An 18,061-nucleotide genomic window follows, 5' to 3' on the forward strand; every position below is an offset into this window, starting at 1 on the left:
GTTTATATTTGCACTCTGAAATTTTTATTATTTGACCCCGCAACAAGGCTTTTCATTTTATCTTAGTCGTTACTGTGGTTTTAGAGTCCTGCGTGGCACGGGCTTTGGAGTCCGTAGAATATCAGCTACTCTCCTTCCTAGCTATGTGGTGACCTTGAGCAAATTAATTTTGTGAGGCCACACTGTTAATCTGGAAATAAAGTTCTCCTCTCTTGCCCGTGATCATCTTAATTTCTGCTGAACTTTCTTTCACTAGTTTGATTTTTTTTTTCCTTCTTGTTCTTGGGCTTTGTTGAGGTTGCCTGTTTCTCTCGTTCATAATCGGTTTTAGTCCTGACCTTCCCCGGTTTAGTTCGGTGGTAAGTCAGCTGGTATCGTTGTCCATATACGGCCAAGAAAGATCGTGTTCCGTGTGGAAAACGATCCGCTGTGTCCAGTCTGGGTTCTTTAGAGCAATTAGATTAGAGCCCTCTCTGTGGTTTGGTGGGTAGGTGTGATTGTGTTTCCTTGTGGAACGCTCACTGCTGAATGATCCATGTTCAGAGTCGAGCCAGTGAAGCCAGGCTTAGGGAGTATGTTTGGCAAGAACCTTCTTTCTGGTGGTAATTCCTCAGTCCCCAGAACAACTTCTTTCACCGTGTCTAAAGGACGTAGGAGGTTTGGCTCTAAAATTCTCTGGCTTGTGACAAGGGCACTCAGTCCCTCTGGACTTTTTTCTGATCTGTAAAATAAGGATGCTGTTATTATTTCAGAGGTGTTTTGCATGTGCACCAAGATAGTATCTGCGAAGGCGCTTACCAGGTTGTAAAGAACTCCCCGGACGGTGGCTGATTTCAGCTGCATCGAAAGTGCCGTCATTCTGGAACAGGGGCCGTGAGCACTGGAGCCGCCTCGGGAGGCTTGCGGGGGGGGGGGGGGGGGGGGGGGGGGGGGGGGAGTAGGCCACAGGTGGCAGAGGGCAGGGAACAAAGCCTGGGACATGTGCACCCTGGTGCTGTGCCACAGAGTGACGGGGTCCTGGGGTAACAGGGGTGCCGTCGTTGAATGCCAGGAAGTTTGCCCATCCGTCAGCTCTGCTTTCTTAAAATGTGCATCCCGGGAAGACTAAATGATTGACCACTCTGTTAGATGAGGCCGTTAGGGTCCCCGACGACGGAATTATTGGGGAGAGTAAGGGCTGTGAGACCCCGGAGAGGTCTTTGCTGGTGTAGCTGCACACACAGCACCCGCTCAAGTCAGTCCCTTGGTTTTCCACTCAGACGTGAGGTTTAACGCAAACCTTAGGAACTACTTTGCCGTGGCGTTTGGTGGGAGATGCTTTGCCTTGGTTCTTGGATTCCTGGTTAACAGAAAGAAGCCTTTGTTCTTAATTTCTTCAGTTTATTATCATAAATAGTGTACCAGAACTACATTTTGTCCATGTACTTAAATCTGAAAACTTGCACTTAAAGCTGAAAACCCCTCGGAGGATGATGGCAGGCTCTACGTAGGCCTGAGCACCCGACCGTGGGAACCGCTTGTGTACTTGGCTGGAGTGTTTCGCAGATGGGGATGTTGTAAAGAACTTCTCGGTACTTCAGGTGCCCCATCTAGGAGGGCCGGGGACGGAAGCCCATGACCCGCCTGGTTTCCGGGTCCGGCTCTTCGCCACGCACCGTCTTCTGGGCACCTGGAGCACCGGTCCGTAGTGTAAAACAACTAGAAAAGGGCACCTTCCTTTTCCCCGCCTGTTTACGCTTCTCGTTGTGCTTATTTTTAGGAATGCTTCTTACTGCCAATGAAACCCCAAGATGGGCATCTATTACATTCCGGTAAGTAATACAAATAGGAGTTACGGTAAAAATAGGACAAGCAAAGGTAGTTTATTTTTAAACTGGGTGTACTGAGGGCCTTCGGGTCTGCCTGCGGCTGCGTAAATTAAACACAGCGGGCTCACGGGTAGCTTCGCTTTGCTTCCTGGAGCCGGGAAAAGAATGCTTAACCATCGTTTTATGGGAAACTGCTTAATATCCCACTAAAGTAGACAGGAGTTAGTCTTTGTTCTTCAGATTTACATTTGGATTTTGTTTCCAAGTATTTCGGAATCTTGAACTTTAAGCCGTTAGCGATCAGGAGGCCTGATTCTGAACCAACAGCCTGGTGCTCTTAAGTCGCGTCATTTCTCTTACAAACAAGTTACACCTAAGAAACCTGTCTCAGGTGGACCTGCTTGGTGCTGGCACACGGCCAGTCCTGGCCCTTTGTTCTTCCTTAAAGAATTCTTCTCTTGCATATGACGGAAGCTTCCCTAACTTTATGTTTCAGATTATAGTAAGAGACGGGGAAGAGGGTCCCCTACACAGAAAACAGCATAGTACAGAGCTGGCACTCGATCACTTTATGGCCGACGAACAGCTCCGTTTCTGAGATTTGGGGAGAGGACGGGAGGGGTGAGGAGTGTGCCAGAGCAAGACTTTAGGGACGTGAATTCTGTAACTGCTGGCAGCCTCCATTTCGGAACGTTCTTCATATTTACCGTGGTTCTTTTGAAATAGCTTAACGGTGTATGTATTTCCCCAAAAAAGTATTCTGGTGGATGTCAGCTTTTTGTGGTTTCAGGAAACCGGTAAGTTGTTGAAAGCACTTTGAGGTACTCTTGGTTGTTAGTGAAACAGGCCATTCCAGCAGCAAACTTGTCTAAGTTGTCCTTCGTTCCATTTTCCCTGGCCGCTCAGACGCCGCTTCTGTCTTCCTGTCAGTTTATCCCTCTTTCCTTGTCTTCGTGTGGTCAGGGAATACATTCATCGATTGCATCAACTGTGCGTCCGGCCCCATCTAGACGCTGGCAGTGTCACGGTGTGAGGAGCGCTGTCCCCTCCCTCAAGCAGTCCCTTGGCAGGGAATGAAGAGAGGCAGTCCAGCGTGAGGGACGCCGTAACGGGACGAAGGAGGGCGCTCTGGGGCTCGGGAGGGGAGACGCACCACCCAGCCTGGGGCTGGGAGCCGACGGGGGGCACAGAGGGTACTGAGAAACCTGCCCGCGGGGCGGACTTCCCAGGAGAGACCTGGGGAATGGTGACGTCCACGGGAAGGAGAGGGTGGGGTGCAGAGTGCGAGAGAGGTCTTGGAAGTGGAGGGAACGCTGTGCAGACATCAGGGAGAAAGTCCCCCACGTGGCCGAGCCACAGAGAGAGAGGGGTCGGGGTCAGGAGCCCCGGGGGTGGGGCGTCTGGTAAGCCCGGTGGGCGTGTCGGCGGGGAGTCCTAGACAGGCGTTAAGTGGGGGAGTGATGGGATCCGATTTGCATCTGGGGAGGATTATCTTGGCTGCCACTAGGACCGTGGCTTAGACAGGGTCTAATAAGATGACGCCATAGCCACGTGCAGGAGCGACGACGGTGCCCGCGTTACCTGGGCCGGGCTTCCCTTCTCAGGGGTCGCAGCCTTTTGGGTTCTGGGATCTGAGAGGAGTCTGAACGGGCAGGCGGTCATCTCAGAGGCTTGTTGTCCTTGCGTGGCCGCACGGCGTGTCTCGGAGGCGGCTGCTGACGAGGGCTTGTGTAGATCACAGGAGATGCCTTGCCTGGATCCCGCGTGACGTCGTCTTCCAGAGTGACAGAATACATCCGCTCAGCCCCTAAACCTTACTTGTCGTCCCGAGAGAGGTCCTCTTTGGGGTGCTTACTGTGCTTTGGCCTTTAGCACTTGCCGGGAAGGTGTTGATGTCCCGTATGCCAGAGGCATTTCCGTGTCAACCGTATGGAGACTCAACCGGTGGAGGGGGACAGAGGTCCAAGACGGAGGAGCATGGATGGCTGCATCAGGAGGCCTGCAGAAAGGACAAGGAGCTGCAGGCCGCAGAGCCCCTTAGTGTAGACACAGGAGGGGCGGTCCTGAGCGCTCGTGCAGGAAGACCACCTTCCCGGTCTGTGCGCCGCTGGGGGCGGTGGGGAAGAATTGGAAGATAGCGCGTAGCAGTTGATGGGACGTAGGGAGTCCGGAAGAGGGAAAAGCGAAGACGGCAGCCCTGTTTCTGCTTGGGTAAGGGTGTAGATGAGGAAAAGGTTGGGGGATATTAAAAATTATTCTCCCTTCGAGGGGGGCGCCCGGGTGGCTCAGTCAGTTTAGCGTCCGACTCTTGGTTCTGGCTCAGATCGTGATCCACGGTTCGTGAGTTCGAGCCCCCACGTCAGGCTGGGTACTGACAGTGCAGAGCCTGCTTGGGATTCTCTCTCTTTCCCTCTGCCCCTCCCTTGCTCAAGTACGCGCGCTCTCTTTTCCTCTGTCTCTGAAAATAAACTTAAAATTATTTTCCCCTTGGTATCATGTTGTATGCTTTATAAAGTGATCTTTCAAAGGAACAGCACACCGTTTTTTTTTTTATTAGACAATGAATGAATGTTTCTATTTATGCCAAGTGTTTTACAAAGTATAAGGAAGTAAAAACCACCCATTCTCTCTCTGTAATATTATAAACGTTGGTAGTATTGAGATGCAATAACTTTTAGTTACGATGCTATCGGTGTGAAGTCCTATTTTATGTAAAAATCTGCATCCTGGTTTCTTGAATTCACTTCAGAAGTATTAATCCCAAGGCATTAAAATTACCTACAACATTTTTAGTTGTCTCCATTGTTTTTCCTTTTATTTTAATTGCAGTGTAGTTAACACACTGTTACATTAGTTTCAGGTGGACACTATAGTGATTCGGCACTTTTACACATGCTACTCCGTGTTCATCACGAGCGTACCCTCAGTCCCCTTCACCTGTTTCACCCATCCCCCCTGCCCCTCCAGCCCCGTTGTCTCCACTGTTTTTCATTGCCTGGCCTGTGACATTGGTATCGTCTTAGAACTACAGGAGACCCATTATTCACTTCTCTGTACCTCATTCTTGGGGTGGGCTTTTCTGTTCCAAGTAACAGGGATTTTAATTAGCTTGAATGATAGGGGCCAGTACCAACGAGGGGGTGACAAACTGCCTGTTAGTCTCTCTTCTAAAGCTTTTTAGTTTCAGCTTTGTAACGCAGAGTTAACAGAAGCCATGAAAAAGCCCACAGGGACCGTCCGCTCAGGGTGACCGCAGTGACAGCGGGTGCACGTCGTTCTTGCGCAGCTAAGCTCAGTGCTGGGACTTGTACTCGGCGCTCCTTCCCGACCTGCCTTTCTACCCCGCGCTGCCTGGTGTTTTACGGCGCCCTTGTCTTCACTCGGAAGATTCCGTCAGGGCAGGGAGAGAGCCCAGGGGTCTGAAAGCCTGCCATTTGTCATAAGATTTTATCAGATTTACCAAACTGATCTTTGGCACAATGGTTTGAGGCCTATAAAAGCGGGGAAGTGTGTTTTTAATATATGATTCATGCCAAATTTAGGAGGTTTGGATTGCGATTTGTATTCATATCTTATAATAAATCAGGTATGAAAGCTCTTTTCCCCCGCTTTGGGCCTGTACTAAAAAAAGGAAGGCAGGTTAATGTTCTTTTAGCTTGTTAAGTTTTGCGTTTCTATCTGATACCATCTTTCTTGAATACTTGAAATCTTTATAGATTAAATGTAATTCCCGGTGTATACGTCGTGCCACATACAGAGCCCCTCAAGCAACTAATCTTTTACGGCCAAGGTTCCTGCAGCTCCTTCCCCGTTTTCTTAGTATACCCCTTTCTTCCCTCTCAGAGGCCAGGAAGTATTATTTTGCTTGTTTGTTTGTTTGCATTTTAAATTCCAGGGTCTAATTCAACTGCAGCTCCCGAGACTAATGCCAGGAATAGTTTTTCAGGTTTGGTTTTCCCCTGAAATGGAATTTAATCTTAGGGTAGTTCTTTATAATTAAGCCTTCGGCCTCTGTGTAGACTCTAGAGGGAATCCGAGTCTCCTGTGGCACCCCTCCCGAAACCCAGCCAGTGTGGTTAATATTGTTTCTGTTGGAAATGACCCTGAGTTCCAAGCTCCCAGTGTGTTAGGAGCTCCTGAAACCCCTCACGCCTGAATAGTTGATTACTTGTAAGCTCGAGGATATATATATATGGATGTGTAATCTTGAGGGAAAATGTAAGGGGAGGACACGTTATTATTTGTTTAGGAAGCTATTTGATTTAGAAGAATAAACGCCAAAAATGTAATTTTTAAAGCATGCAAATTGAAGCCACTATAAAGATTATATGCAGTATCACCGAACCCAGAAGTCAATATTGGCGGTTAGGTATTTTATTTTAAAACATTTCCTTAGGAAAAAAGATAACTCTATTGTTTTTATGGAAATGTTTTTACTATTTGTAAAAAATCGATCAAGCATTAAACATTTTTAGTTTCACTATTTACTTAACTTAAAATTGTGTTTTCAGTTTGGAAAGTATTTTGGAGTCCAGTTACCTGAAAATGTGGCAGAGCGAAAACACAAAGGACTATATTTAACCTGCATTAGCGCTTGTATTTTTGCTGGGAAATAGTGCTGGAACTTATCCAGCACAACGCATAAGCCCACAAAACTCTGTCTTTGCGAAGAGAGATAACGAGGTGTTAAGACTCATAAACGCTCAAGAGTACTTGCTTCACTTGAGTATAAACCACGCACGCACATCCTCACCAAGGCATGTAAAGCCCAAGGAAATGCAGACTTTTTCAGTAGCCGAACGTTGTGAAATGTAATAAAAGGCTCAGACTAAGGAAAGAACGTCTCTTCGCTTCGGCGAGTTGTCGCTCTCAGCTGTGCAAAGGTCTGTTGCAGGGCCAAGGGCTTCTGATGCCGTCCCTGGGTTCACTTGCTCCTGTCTTCGTAAGGGTTCGGTCGCTGGTTTGGGTCACACGTCCATGCGGTGGTCCTCAGAGACACAGTCAGGAAGTGCCACGTGGTTTGCGGGGGCGGTCAGGGGGGTGCTTTGGAAACAACCCGTCGCCTCCGGAAGTCGGTTTTAGGAAGTGGCATGAAACATTTTGTAGTCGCCATATGGATACTTGCATTTGGGCACACTTGGTCTGTTGCTCAAGAATTAAAAATGGGCGTAATTTTCTCATCAGTGTTTTCGTTCTCCAGGGGCTTTCGTGACCAAGACCAAAAAATTCAGTTGCAAATAATTTTGCCTGCTCTTGTCTGTGGCAAATTGGATTTTTAGCCTATTTCTGAACTCAGCCACTTTGTCAGACCGTTGTAGACGCATTTCCGGATACTTGTTCATCGCTACCTGGCTACTCTCAGATACGGCAGCATCTTTCTTTAAGTCCAGTATTTCAAATATTACTGCTCTGGGGCGCTTTGGCATAATTTTCCAGAAGACTTTTAAGAGCATAGCCATAGAGTGCTTTCTAACCATTAGTCCTTACCTCCGCCTCTTAAGAATGTAACAAATTTTTGTCAGCTATCCAGATTATAGATAAGTTATTTTACAACGGACCTGACCATGTCTGAAAAGTAAATGCCTAAAAGTCTTAGCCCTTTGCTCTTTTGCCTGTTAGTATCTTTATCATTTCCTGTATGATAAAAGTAAACGGAGGAGACCGACCAGTGGTTCTGTTTATTCAGCAAGGATACATCTTGTATGTGCTTGGAACCTGGAATGTGTTGGTGAGTGAAACCACCTTCCTGTCCCGCCTTTGTGAGTTCACGATCTGGGGGAAGATGACGGTAAACAAATGTGTAGCCAAATGCTGTGAAGGAAAGGATTGGGGTGCGGTGACAGGCATATGCTCCGGGATGGGGGGTGGTCAAAGGATCAGACCGCAATTATCAGTCTCCATTTTACATAAATATTTTATGTCTCCTTTTTTTTTTTTTTTTAAACACTTGTTTATTTTTGAGAGCAAGAGAGAGACAGAGTGTGAGCAGGGGGAGGGGCAAAGAGAGGGGGAGACACAGAATCCGAAGCAGGCTCCAGGCTCCAGGCTCCGAGCCATCAGCACAGCTTAACGTGAGGCTTAAACTCACGAACCACGAGATCGTGACCTGAGCCGAAGTCGGCCGCTTAACCGACTGAGCCACCCAGGCGCCCCATTATGTCTCCTTTCTCCTTTCTGTATAGATGTTCTCTTCCTGGTTTAATCTTAAAGTTTAGGGTTAAAGACTTGGTCTTCTTTTTGTCTCATGATCACAGCACGTATCTGGGGGCAAAATGGTGAATGACAGATCTGTGGCATGATCTCTAGAAACAAAGTGAACAGTAGAGTGAATCTGGGCCAACCGAGAAAGTGATGCATTTCCAGGAGAGCCAGCTGTACGAATAGGTGCCCTTGCTTCCTTAATATGTATATCACACACAGATCGCTTAACTTAATCTCTAAATAACACTTGGCACAGCTGACCAGTCCTCTTTGAAACACTACCTTGGCTTCTAGAACACCGTATTCTCTTGGTTTTCTCAGTCTTACTTGGTTGCTCCTTCTGTGTGCGGTCAGGGCTCGGGCCTTACCTCTCTCCTCCTGGCCTCCAAATCTTCGCGTACCCAGGAGTTTAGTCCTTGTCGCTTCTGTTTACATTCTGTCCCTAGGCTTTCTATGACACCTGTGGGCTGATCACTTCCGAATTGCCATCTAAGTCTTTCCTTCTCGGAGCTATAGTTAAGTATCCACTAACCTACGTGGCTTCTCCACTTGGAGCTCTAACAGGCACATATATTTAATAGGTCCGCAGTGGAATTCTCGATCCCAGCTCCCCACCCTCACCCCACACCTGCCAGGTGTTCCTGTTTCGGCAGAGGAATCACCATTCACCCAGTTACCGGGGCCCAGAGTGCAGGAGCCAGGAGCCATCCTTCTCCCCACCCCTTTCCACTCACGCTCCCTCCTCCATCTGTCTGCAGGCCACATCTACTCTGCTCCTGGTGGTTCAAATCCAGCCATTTCCCAGTGCTTCGGTTCCCGTGCTCTCATCTGGATTGCCAGAATGGCCTCTTCACTGCTCTTTTTTTCTTCTCTCTCTTGCAGTCTGTTTTCCATATAACAGCCCGAGTGATTTAAATATAAAACTAAAGACAAAACAAACGTAAATTGGATGATAACACTCTACCGCTTAACACCTTCCAAAGGCTTATCGCTTTGCTTGGCATAAGCCCTTTCATAACTTAAAATGACCTACATGCAGAAAAAGTCGAAAAATCCAGAGTCTCCATTTTCTCTCACCCATCGGAGAATAGAGATGTCTATAACCCATTAATCCGTTTATGGAGGTCACCAAATCCCCAGCCACTGTTGCCACCAAGGGGGAGTAACATAAATGAACCAAAACCGATACGTCAAGTTAGTAGACAGGAAAATTAAAATTAGAAAAACAGAGTTCTGCTGTACACCCCCCTGAGCTTCACCTCTGGGGGCCAAGGGGAAAGCTGTGCTCGAACCTAAGCAGCCCACGTGAGGTGCACGTCTCAGGCGGTGGGGGTGTGCCTGGCCGACAGGTGAATCCATTGTGCTTCTTGATGAGACCTCCGAAACTTAAAAGATCATTTCAGAAAAACGTGAAATCATGACTCTCACGTAGATGCCAGATAAACGTGTTAAATTTTTTACTTAGCCTGTTAATTAAATGAGGGAACCGGACCCAGTTATACCAGATCAAAGGAGGAGTCTAAAAAAAGCACAGATCTACGTGGAATAGAGTTGCGTTGAATTGGGTGCGTGCAGATGGGCACGGATCGGATTTGTCAGAGGTGTGGAGGGTTAATTGTCCAGGACAGAATTCACGCGCAGGTCTGGCATTTTGCATTGCTGCCAGTTACCTCCACTTACAGACTTGGAAGGCAGATTCCATAAAATCGGAATCGCATCAGCTCGAAGGGGTTTGGCAAACTAAACACCAGCACCTGCTTTTGTAAATAGTTTTGTTGGAACACAGCACACCCATTGGTGTACGTGTTGTCCTCGGCAGCTTTCGGACTAAAATGGCAGAGCTGAGTAGTTGACACAGAGACCGTATGCCCCACAGGCCCTGTAATAATGTACCAGGCCCAGAAAAAGTCTGCTGGCCCCTGCTTTAGGCAATGCTATAGTTTTCCATGAACACATACTTTCCCGACACTTCTTTATCTACTTCAAATATTTATGTATGTCTTTCCTCCTCCTAATACAAAGCATGGGTTTCGGGGGCACATTTTGGCCTTTTTACTGCTACACTCCCAGCACCTAAAGGAGCGCCTGTTTGTTACGCGGTAGGCATCCAGGTAGCACGCGGTGAAAAATGAATAAAACTAAGATGTGGGAGAGTAACCCGATGACTGTATTTGGAGAATCTTGGATAATGATTGTCGGCTTCCACAGTGGCTGGTTGGCAATGCTAATTTTTAGCTGTCCTACCAAATTCGAATTTTCCATTTGCCTTTTTCTGCTACCACTATTGAATGACAAAAGTACAAAAAGAAGAACATGGCTTCTAAGTGCCAGAGTGTAATTTTTATACAGTAGGATAAGGATCAGTTCCTTTGCTCTGACAGTGCATTCTAATCAGCCAGATCAGAACGTCTTGGAGTGATGCAATCTTTGTATTTGGGAGTGCTGACAGATTTATAAAAGTAATACCTTGTCCAAAAGGTTTAATGGTGATGCTGGTAAGAGGATAAAGTCCTTCCTAGAAGAACACAAAAGGAAAATATGAAGGTAAGGGCATTTAGCTTTTGTGGGACCCTTTTTGAAATTTGTGCAGAAGTTGGCTTTTCATCTGGGTAAGGAAGACTTATCTGTTTGAAAGATTGGAAACGGTGCCTTTGTTTTTCTTCCTGTGCATGCCCGTGCTTTGAAGTAGGAGTTGGCTGAAAGTGCTATGCAGCCTCCTAAGACGTGGGTTTGAATCTGGACCACGATTGGTCCGGTGGATCCATTTCAGTTCCAAGCCAACACTGAAAGCCCTTTTGTGTCCACTGATTGGATATTTGGAAATTCCCCAGATGTGAGATCTGTCTGGCCACCTGGTGTATGGTGAAATGGCCTTGAACATACTGGTGTCCGAGTATAGTCCTCAAAGTGGCAAATCACATTTTCACCTAAAATGCTCATTCAAGGAGAGAGCTGTTAGACACAGTGACAGAAGTAGATTTTGTTAGAAATTCCTGTCTCAGAATGCCAGTAGCAACATATTCTCTTGGTTTAGGGAGGTAGTGCCAGATGCAGAGAACACCATCCCCCCGGGGAATTTGCTAGCATACAGAGGATGTACAAGACAGAACGTAAACAAGCAGTTGCTGAATTGTTTCCTCACTAAAGGAATTTTCAGCGTGCTGTAAAGGAAAAGGGAAGCTTTTGAAGCACAGAACACGACAGAAGGAAGGGAACTTGGCGGTCACCTAGTCCAACTCCTTAATTTATAGCTGAGGAATCAAGTTATTTGTTCAAGGTCAAATGACAAGGCGGTGGGCAGGGCTGGCTCTACAAGGCATGTCTTTGGTCCGAGTTACAGAGTGGAAAGACATCAGATTTTGTAATTAGTCTCACCTGACTGAATACCAGCTTCGTCGCTTAAAAATGTGGTGACCTTGAGGGAGTTACTTACCCTGTCTGAGCCTTAGTTTCTGGAACTGCGGAAGGGGAATGAGGTAAGGCGGTCGTGTGGAATAGATTTATCACGTCATTCATCACAGTGCCAGGCACGTAACAGATGTCCAGTTGATGATGACTGTTACAGCTTTCCTACAGCAGCAGAATTCAAGGAGCCCAGTGGCAGAGAGCATCTGGCATTATGTGGCCTTCCTGTTGCTTTTGGAAGGAATGTGCTTTGAGCAAAACAGAGATACACTGAAACGTTTGTGACAAAACCGTTAAGTACAGACTAGGAAGACGAGTTCAGAAATAGGGCTTGGTATTGTTCGGTCTGTTACAGATCATATAAAATGCAGGCTGAGAAAGAGCATTTGAAAGCCATGAGGTTTGCTGCTGTTGAAACAAAGCAAGGGGCGCCTGGGTGGCTCAGTCGGTTAAGGGTGCGACTTCGGCTCAGGTCACGATCTCACAGTTCGTGAGTTCGAGCCCCGAGCCGGGCTCTGTGCTGACAGCTCGGAGCCCGGAGCCTGCTTTGGATTCTGTGTCTCCCTCTCTCTCTGACCCTCCCCCGCTCACGCTCTGTCTCTGTCTCTGTCTCTCAAGAATGAATAAATGTTAAAACAGTGAAACAGAAAGCAGTGATGAAATCTGGTTGCTAAAATAAGAACTCTGATTTTTAAAAACAAGTCCATTCCCCTTCCATTTTATCATCAAAGCATGCTCTTTATAGAATATGGCAAATAGGGGCGCCTGGGTGGCTCAGTTGGTTGAGCGTCTGACTTCGGCTCAAGTCGTGATCTCACAGTTTGTGAGTTCAAGCCCCAATGTTGGGCTTTGTGCTGCCGATAACGCGGAGCCTGCTTCGGATTCTGTCTCCTCTCTCTGCCCCTCCCCGACCCACTCTCAAAAATAAACAAACATTAAAAAAATTAAAAAACAAGAAAATGGCAAGTAAAGATACGTAGAAAACTCAAACACCTTTCCACCACCCAAACACAAACACATTAACATTTTACTGTATTTTTCCCATTGTTTTAATCTGAAACATCGTTTCCGTGGTCTCATATCTCGCTTTCTCCCCACGTCCATATAAACTCCTGGAGATGAGTAAAAAGTGGGTTTTGTGTGTGAATATAAGAAATAATGTAGAGCTATTTTTAAAAATGTTGAAATATCACAAAAGTGAAAAGAACACTCATAGCCTCACTAGTCAGACATTCTTGCTAACATTTTGTTATATTTTCTTTGTATTTGGGAATATTTTAGTGGCCATCGATTAGGTTTATAGCACAGTCCTATAATTAAGTTCACTTAGCTTACATAAATATAAATGGAAGTCCTGTGAGGTGCGGAGGGCTAGTGTGATAGAGCACACGGTGTCACTTACGTGGCGGCTCATTCCGTGTGGTGGACGCATGTCCTGGACCGAACTGCACGGGGGAAGAGCCTTTTGTCAACTAAGAAAATTCAGTCCTAATCCCTAAGGGGTCCGCTGTGTGTGATCAGTTAGTTCCCTTCTGTGCACTGAGGAAGGTACTAGTTCTGTGTCATTCTTGGGAGAATAGAGAAAGTAGTGTGCTATTTTTCATGTCACGTGGTTGAGATGAACAACGCCGTTAGAAAAAGGCTGCTTGAATCTGTCATTTGCCGCAAAAGAGGTTTCCCCGGGTATCTCTCGCGGTGCTGCCACGCTGAGTGTGATCCTGATAATTGCAGGTACGGGGTTTGGGGCATGACACGGCCACCAGATGCAGGTCACGCATCGTATCTGCCCTGTTCCAACACTGAGAAGAATGTGCTCTTTCACTTACTGAAGGGTATACCCAAGGGGATTTTCAAATTTTTATTTCTGCTCGTACTCCGTTTAGTCTTTTTTTTTTTTTAATTTTTTTTTTTAATGTTTTTTTATTTATTTTTGAGACACAGAGAGACAGAGCATGAACAGGGGAGGAGCAGAGAGAGAGGGAGACACAGAATGGGAAGCAGGCTCCAGGCTCTGAGCCATCAGCCCAGAGCCCGACGCGGGGCTCGAACTCACGGACCGTGAGATCGTGACCTGAGCTGAAGTCGGACGCTTAACCGACTGAGCCACCCAGGCGCCCCGTACTCCGTTTAGTCTTACCTGCTTGATGTTAGAGCCTGATCTCCATATAAGAGGTTAAACCAATGAAATTGAACTTCAGAAATATTACCGTGCAGTGGATGGAGTGAGAGAAGGGAAAAGATTTTGAAAACACAGTTAGCAAGTTCAGGATGGGCAAGAGGGCTTAGCAGCAGCCTCAGTGGAAAAGAGATCTGGGAATTCTCTCCAGCCGTAAGTCCGAGGGGCGGGTGTTAAGAAGCAGAATGTTGGCCGTGACTCCACATGTGAATGGGGCAGAGGAGGACAAGGAGGTGCAACGAGGGGGTGATCTGGGGCCTCTTAATGTGGGAATGTTCATTGAGAAATCTTTTGCAGGCTGAGGGTCAGAGCAAGCTCAGAAGAGAGTCCAGGAATCGTGTTGTCATGCACATGCAGAGAAGGCGTGTTTTTAGGATGTAGGCAAAGAGGAAGATCATGGAAGAAAGGCACGTGTGTGAGGCAGAGGAAATGGTGGGGTGTCGGACTGCAGGAGAAAATGTCTATGACTCAGAGTATGGGAAGAGCTGTCGGAATGTGGGGGGAAGTGCAAAGAAGAAAACGACACATTTGAAGGAAAAACACCGTTCATTGTACACTGAGTTCAGTTTTCAGATCAAGATGCATGTTTTTTAGATGTCTTGATTCATAATAATGCAAATGGAACATATATTTAATTTTGTTCTCCAAGAAAAGCATTTTAAAGATAGAGCTAAGCCTTTAAGATCTAGAAGGTTAAGGTATCTTACGAAAAATAAAAGGCCTAATTTTATGGAGAAAAAAAGGTGAGGCACATATAGGTTAGTGGAAGGGTTAGATCCAAAGCGTGTGTATTTTCATTACCTTTTCCCGGCGAACAAAAGGAGAGGGATGCAGAACGGATGCCCCCTTTACTGGGGGGTGAGTTTCCTTTCCAACCCAAGTTTACGGCAAATCTGTCATAATTGAACTTCATCTTATGCACGGAATTGTTTTATAAGGCGTGGTATGCTGTCTGTAACTTTTCCGTTATATATTCGTGACTATGAAATGGGAAATAAAGACAAAAGTCAGGCAGCTGGCTAATAAGGTATTCTGTTCTAACACAGACAAGTTGTTTGCGTCTTTACAACGGGGAAGTGTGGGCTTCCTATTTTAATCTGAACACTTTCAGGCAGCAACATAGTATCTGAGGCATTTTCCCCGACAACGGAAACCCTCCAAATCATTTCCATTTTTGATGACAACTTATCTGGTCGTAAGAATGGCAGACCTGTGGGAAGCATTAACGTGCATCACTCGGGAAGTCCTCTTCCGAGCATCCCGTCACATTTGCAGAAGTTAATTGCAGTTCTGGTTGGGTTAAACGCATGTCATTTTCATGTGGACATACGTGATGTGCACGTGACATATGCTTTATTATGTTAATATGTCAGACGATGCTTAGTTTTGCTCATATAGTTACATGCCTGCATGCCCACTTTCTTGAAAATAGACGACAACTTCCTATTCAGGTGCTAGTGACTCAGCTTGAATCAGATATTGACCAAAAGGCTTGTCTCCTAGAGAGACAAGTTATGTCTCTTGGGGCTTACCACCTTGATCTCTTTGCCATACTTATTATTTTGGGCAGGGTAGAGTTGGAAGTAGATCTAGTGTGCCAGTGTCCTGTTGGTGTGGCCATGTAGGTGGTGGTGATGGGCTAGAGTGTCCACAAGCAGGGATTGGTTTTAGCTTCTGAGTGTGCCTGACTCTTTAAATCATATGTCACTTTTTTCAGTTAACATGCCCATTGCCTGCTCTGGTTTTTTGGTGTGTTCTGTTTTCTCCTTAAAAATAGAAGGCGAGCCGGGGCGCCTGGGCGGCTCAGTTGCTTAAGCGTCCATCTTTGGCCCAGGTCGTGATGCCATGGTTCGTGACTTCGAGCCACGCAGTGGACTTGCTGCTCTCAGCACAGAGCCCACTTGAGATCCTCTCACCCCCTCTCTCTGCCTCTCCCCTGCTCCCGCGCTTGTGCTGTCTCTTTGTCAAAAATAAATAGTAAACATGTAAAAAAAAAAATACAAGGTAAGTTCTACAAATAGGCAAGAATTTTGGGCCACATTCTTTTACATTCTGTTTGCTGACATGCACAGAAAACAGTAAGAAAGGTCTAGGACTCGCGCAGTCTTTACTTTGACTTCATGTTCTCAAATCCCAAGAAAGTTGGTCCCCTGCTGCCACGTTCTCGGATGTAAGCTCCACAAGGGCAGGACTTCTGTTGTTACTTTTTGTTGTGGCTCTCGGGCCTAGAACAATGGCTGGTGCTTCACAGGCTCTCACCGAATACGTGCTGACCTGAAGGAATGAAAATTTGATTTTGAAAATTTGATTCTGGAAGAATTTCAAATATGCATAAAAGCAGAAGTATAGTGAACCCCCGTGTGCTTACCTCTTTGCTTCGGTATTTTCAGCTGTGGGGAGAAGTGGGGGTCGGATCGGTTTATGTTCCTAGCACTTCAGGCTGCTCCAGAAGGTAGTTGTTAAAAATTGTTAAACGGAGGGGTGCCTGGGTGGCTCAGTCGGTTCATCAGGTTATGATCTCAGTTTGTGGGTTCGAGCCCCGCATCGGGCTCTGTGCTGGCAGCTCAGAGCCTGGAGGCTGCTTTAGATTCAGTCTCCCTCTCTCTCTGCCCCTCCCCTGCTTGCACTCTGTCTCTCAAAAATAAATAAAGCATTAAAAAAACATTCTTTTAAAATTGTTAAATGGAAATGAATAATTTGACCTTCACCTTGGCTCATATGTTTTATTAGGTTATGTATTTACCTGCGTGAAGAACGGAACATTATTGTTGGTTGGAGAGAAATCATGCGTAAATGATAGCGAGGCATACTGAAAGGAAGGTTCGGTCTGCCTATCCATGTTTCTTGCGCGTCTGCACATGGCCGTGTCATTCATTCATTCACTCATAATTGTACTTTTTAGAGCAGTTTTAAGTTCACAGCCAAATTGAGTTGAAAGGACAGAGAGTTCCCACACACTCCATACACACATTCACACACGATACACTCTCCTTCATTGTCAACATCCTGTAGCGGGGTGGTACACTTGTTACACTGGGTGAACCTGCGTTGACGCTACGTTACTGTCCAAAGTTGTTAGGGTTCACTCCTGGTATTGTTCGTTCTGTGTGTTTTGACAAATGTAAAATGACGCGTATCCACCATCATGTATCGTACCGTATAGTTTGCACTGCCCCCTCCCTCCCGAAAATCCCCTTGTGTTCCACCTTGTGTATCCCTCCCAATGGCTCTCGCAAAGCCCCTGGAAACCACTGAGCTTTTTACTGTCCACACAGTATTGTCTTTTCTAGAATGTCATAAAGCTGGAATCGTAGACTACGTAGCCTTTCCAGATTGGCTTTTTAAACTTAATACGCCTTCGATCCCTCCGTGTCTTTTTGTGGCTCAGTAGCTCATTTCTTTTTGTTGCTGAATTCTGTTCCGTTGTCTGGATGAACCACCATTGGTTTATTTTTCCACCTGTTGAAGAGCTTCTTGTTGCCTCTAGTTTGGGCATTTACGAATAAAGCTGCTCTCGATATTTATATTGAGCATCTGACTCTAGATTTCGGCTCAGGTCTCACAGTTTGTGGGATCGAGCCCCATGTCGGGCTCTGTGCTGACAGCGTGGAGCCTGCTTGGGATTTTCTCTCGTGGGTGTGCGCACGCGCTCTCTCTCTCTCTCTCTCTCTCTGCCCCTCCCCCTCTGGTGCTGGCACACATACCTGTGTGTGCATGCTCTCTTTCTCTCTCTCTCTCTGTCTCTCAAATAAATAAAAATAAACGTAAAAAAAAAAAAAAAGAAATGTCAAATCAGATTGTCTTGAAATTCTTTCTCCCATGTGTAGGCGTTAAAACTCTGGAGCTTCAGGTATTATTGGGCTAAAGTGCTTCCTGGGAAGAAGTTTTGATCTTTTGGGTTTTTTTTGATGCATCTCCGTGGAAAGGATCAAAGGTTGTAAGTGCATTAGGTTCTTGAATTTTCTGGAAGAAAAAAAAAATCTTTCCTCAAGGTCTTATCTCCGTCCATAGCACAAATACCAGTCCGGGTGTTCCCTGAGGACCTCAATCCTGAATGACGAGCTGAGCTTCGGGTCCTTTGTAAAGACTGTCAGAGTCAGTTGGTGTTTCAGTTCGCTGTTGTAGGGGGCTTGCTAACCCTTCGTACCTGTATCTGCGCCTCAAGTCCTTTGAGGGGTGCTGTTTGCTTGTCTTTAAAAAAAATGTCCTAATTAAAAAAACAAACGTAAAAATAGAGACTCTAGAAAGGAAAAGTTCTTCCCGATCACCCCTCCAAGTACCGTTATTCACAAGATGGGGTACAGCTCTTTGCGGGGTCAGGTCAGTTCTCTACCTTGCTCAGCTCCCAGGCCCTACACACGCAAGCGTGCGTACTTGAGCAGAATTGGAATCTCATTATGCGTATTATTATGAAAGGTTTTTTTGTCCTTTAACAGTGTATCATTTTGATCAGCACGCAACTCAAACCCAT

General features: G+C 46.3%; 1 protein-coding gene across 1 annotated transcript in view; it reads left to right on the forward strand.

Moving 5' to 3' along the window:
* NOL10 (nucleolar protein 10) overlaps positions 1-18,061 on the forward strand; it is an 87,515-nt gene that overhangs the window by 28,761 nt on the left and 40,693 nt on the right. The window contains 2 exon segments of the mRNA XM_042982505.1: positions 1,760-1,780; positions 1,783-1,811. Coding sequence (XP_042838439.1) covers positions 1,760-1,780; positions 1,783-1,811 — 50 coding nt within the window.

The sequence above is a fragment of the Panthera tigris genome, chromosome A3 (genome assembly GCF_018350195.1).
Source record: "Panthera tigris isolate Pti1 chromosome A3, P.tigris_Pti1_mat1.1, whole genome shotgun sequence".
NCBI classification, from domain to species: domain Eukaryota; kingdom Metazoa; phylum Chordata; class Mammalia; order Carnivora; family Felidae; genus Panthera; species Panthera tigris.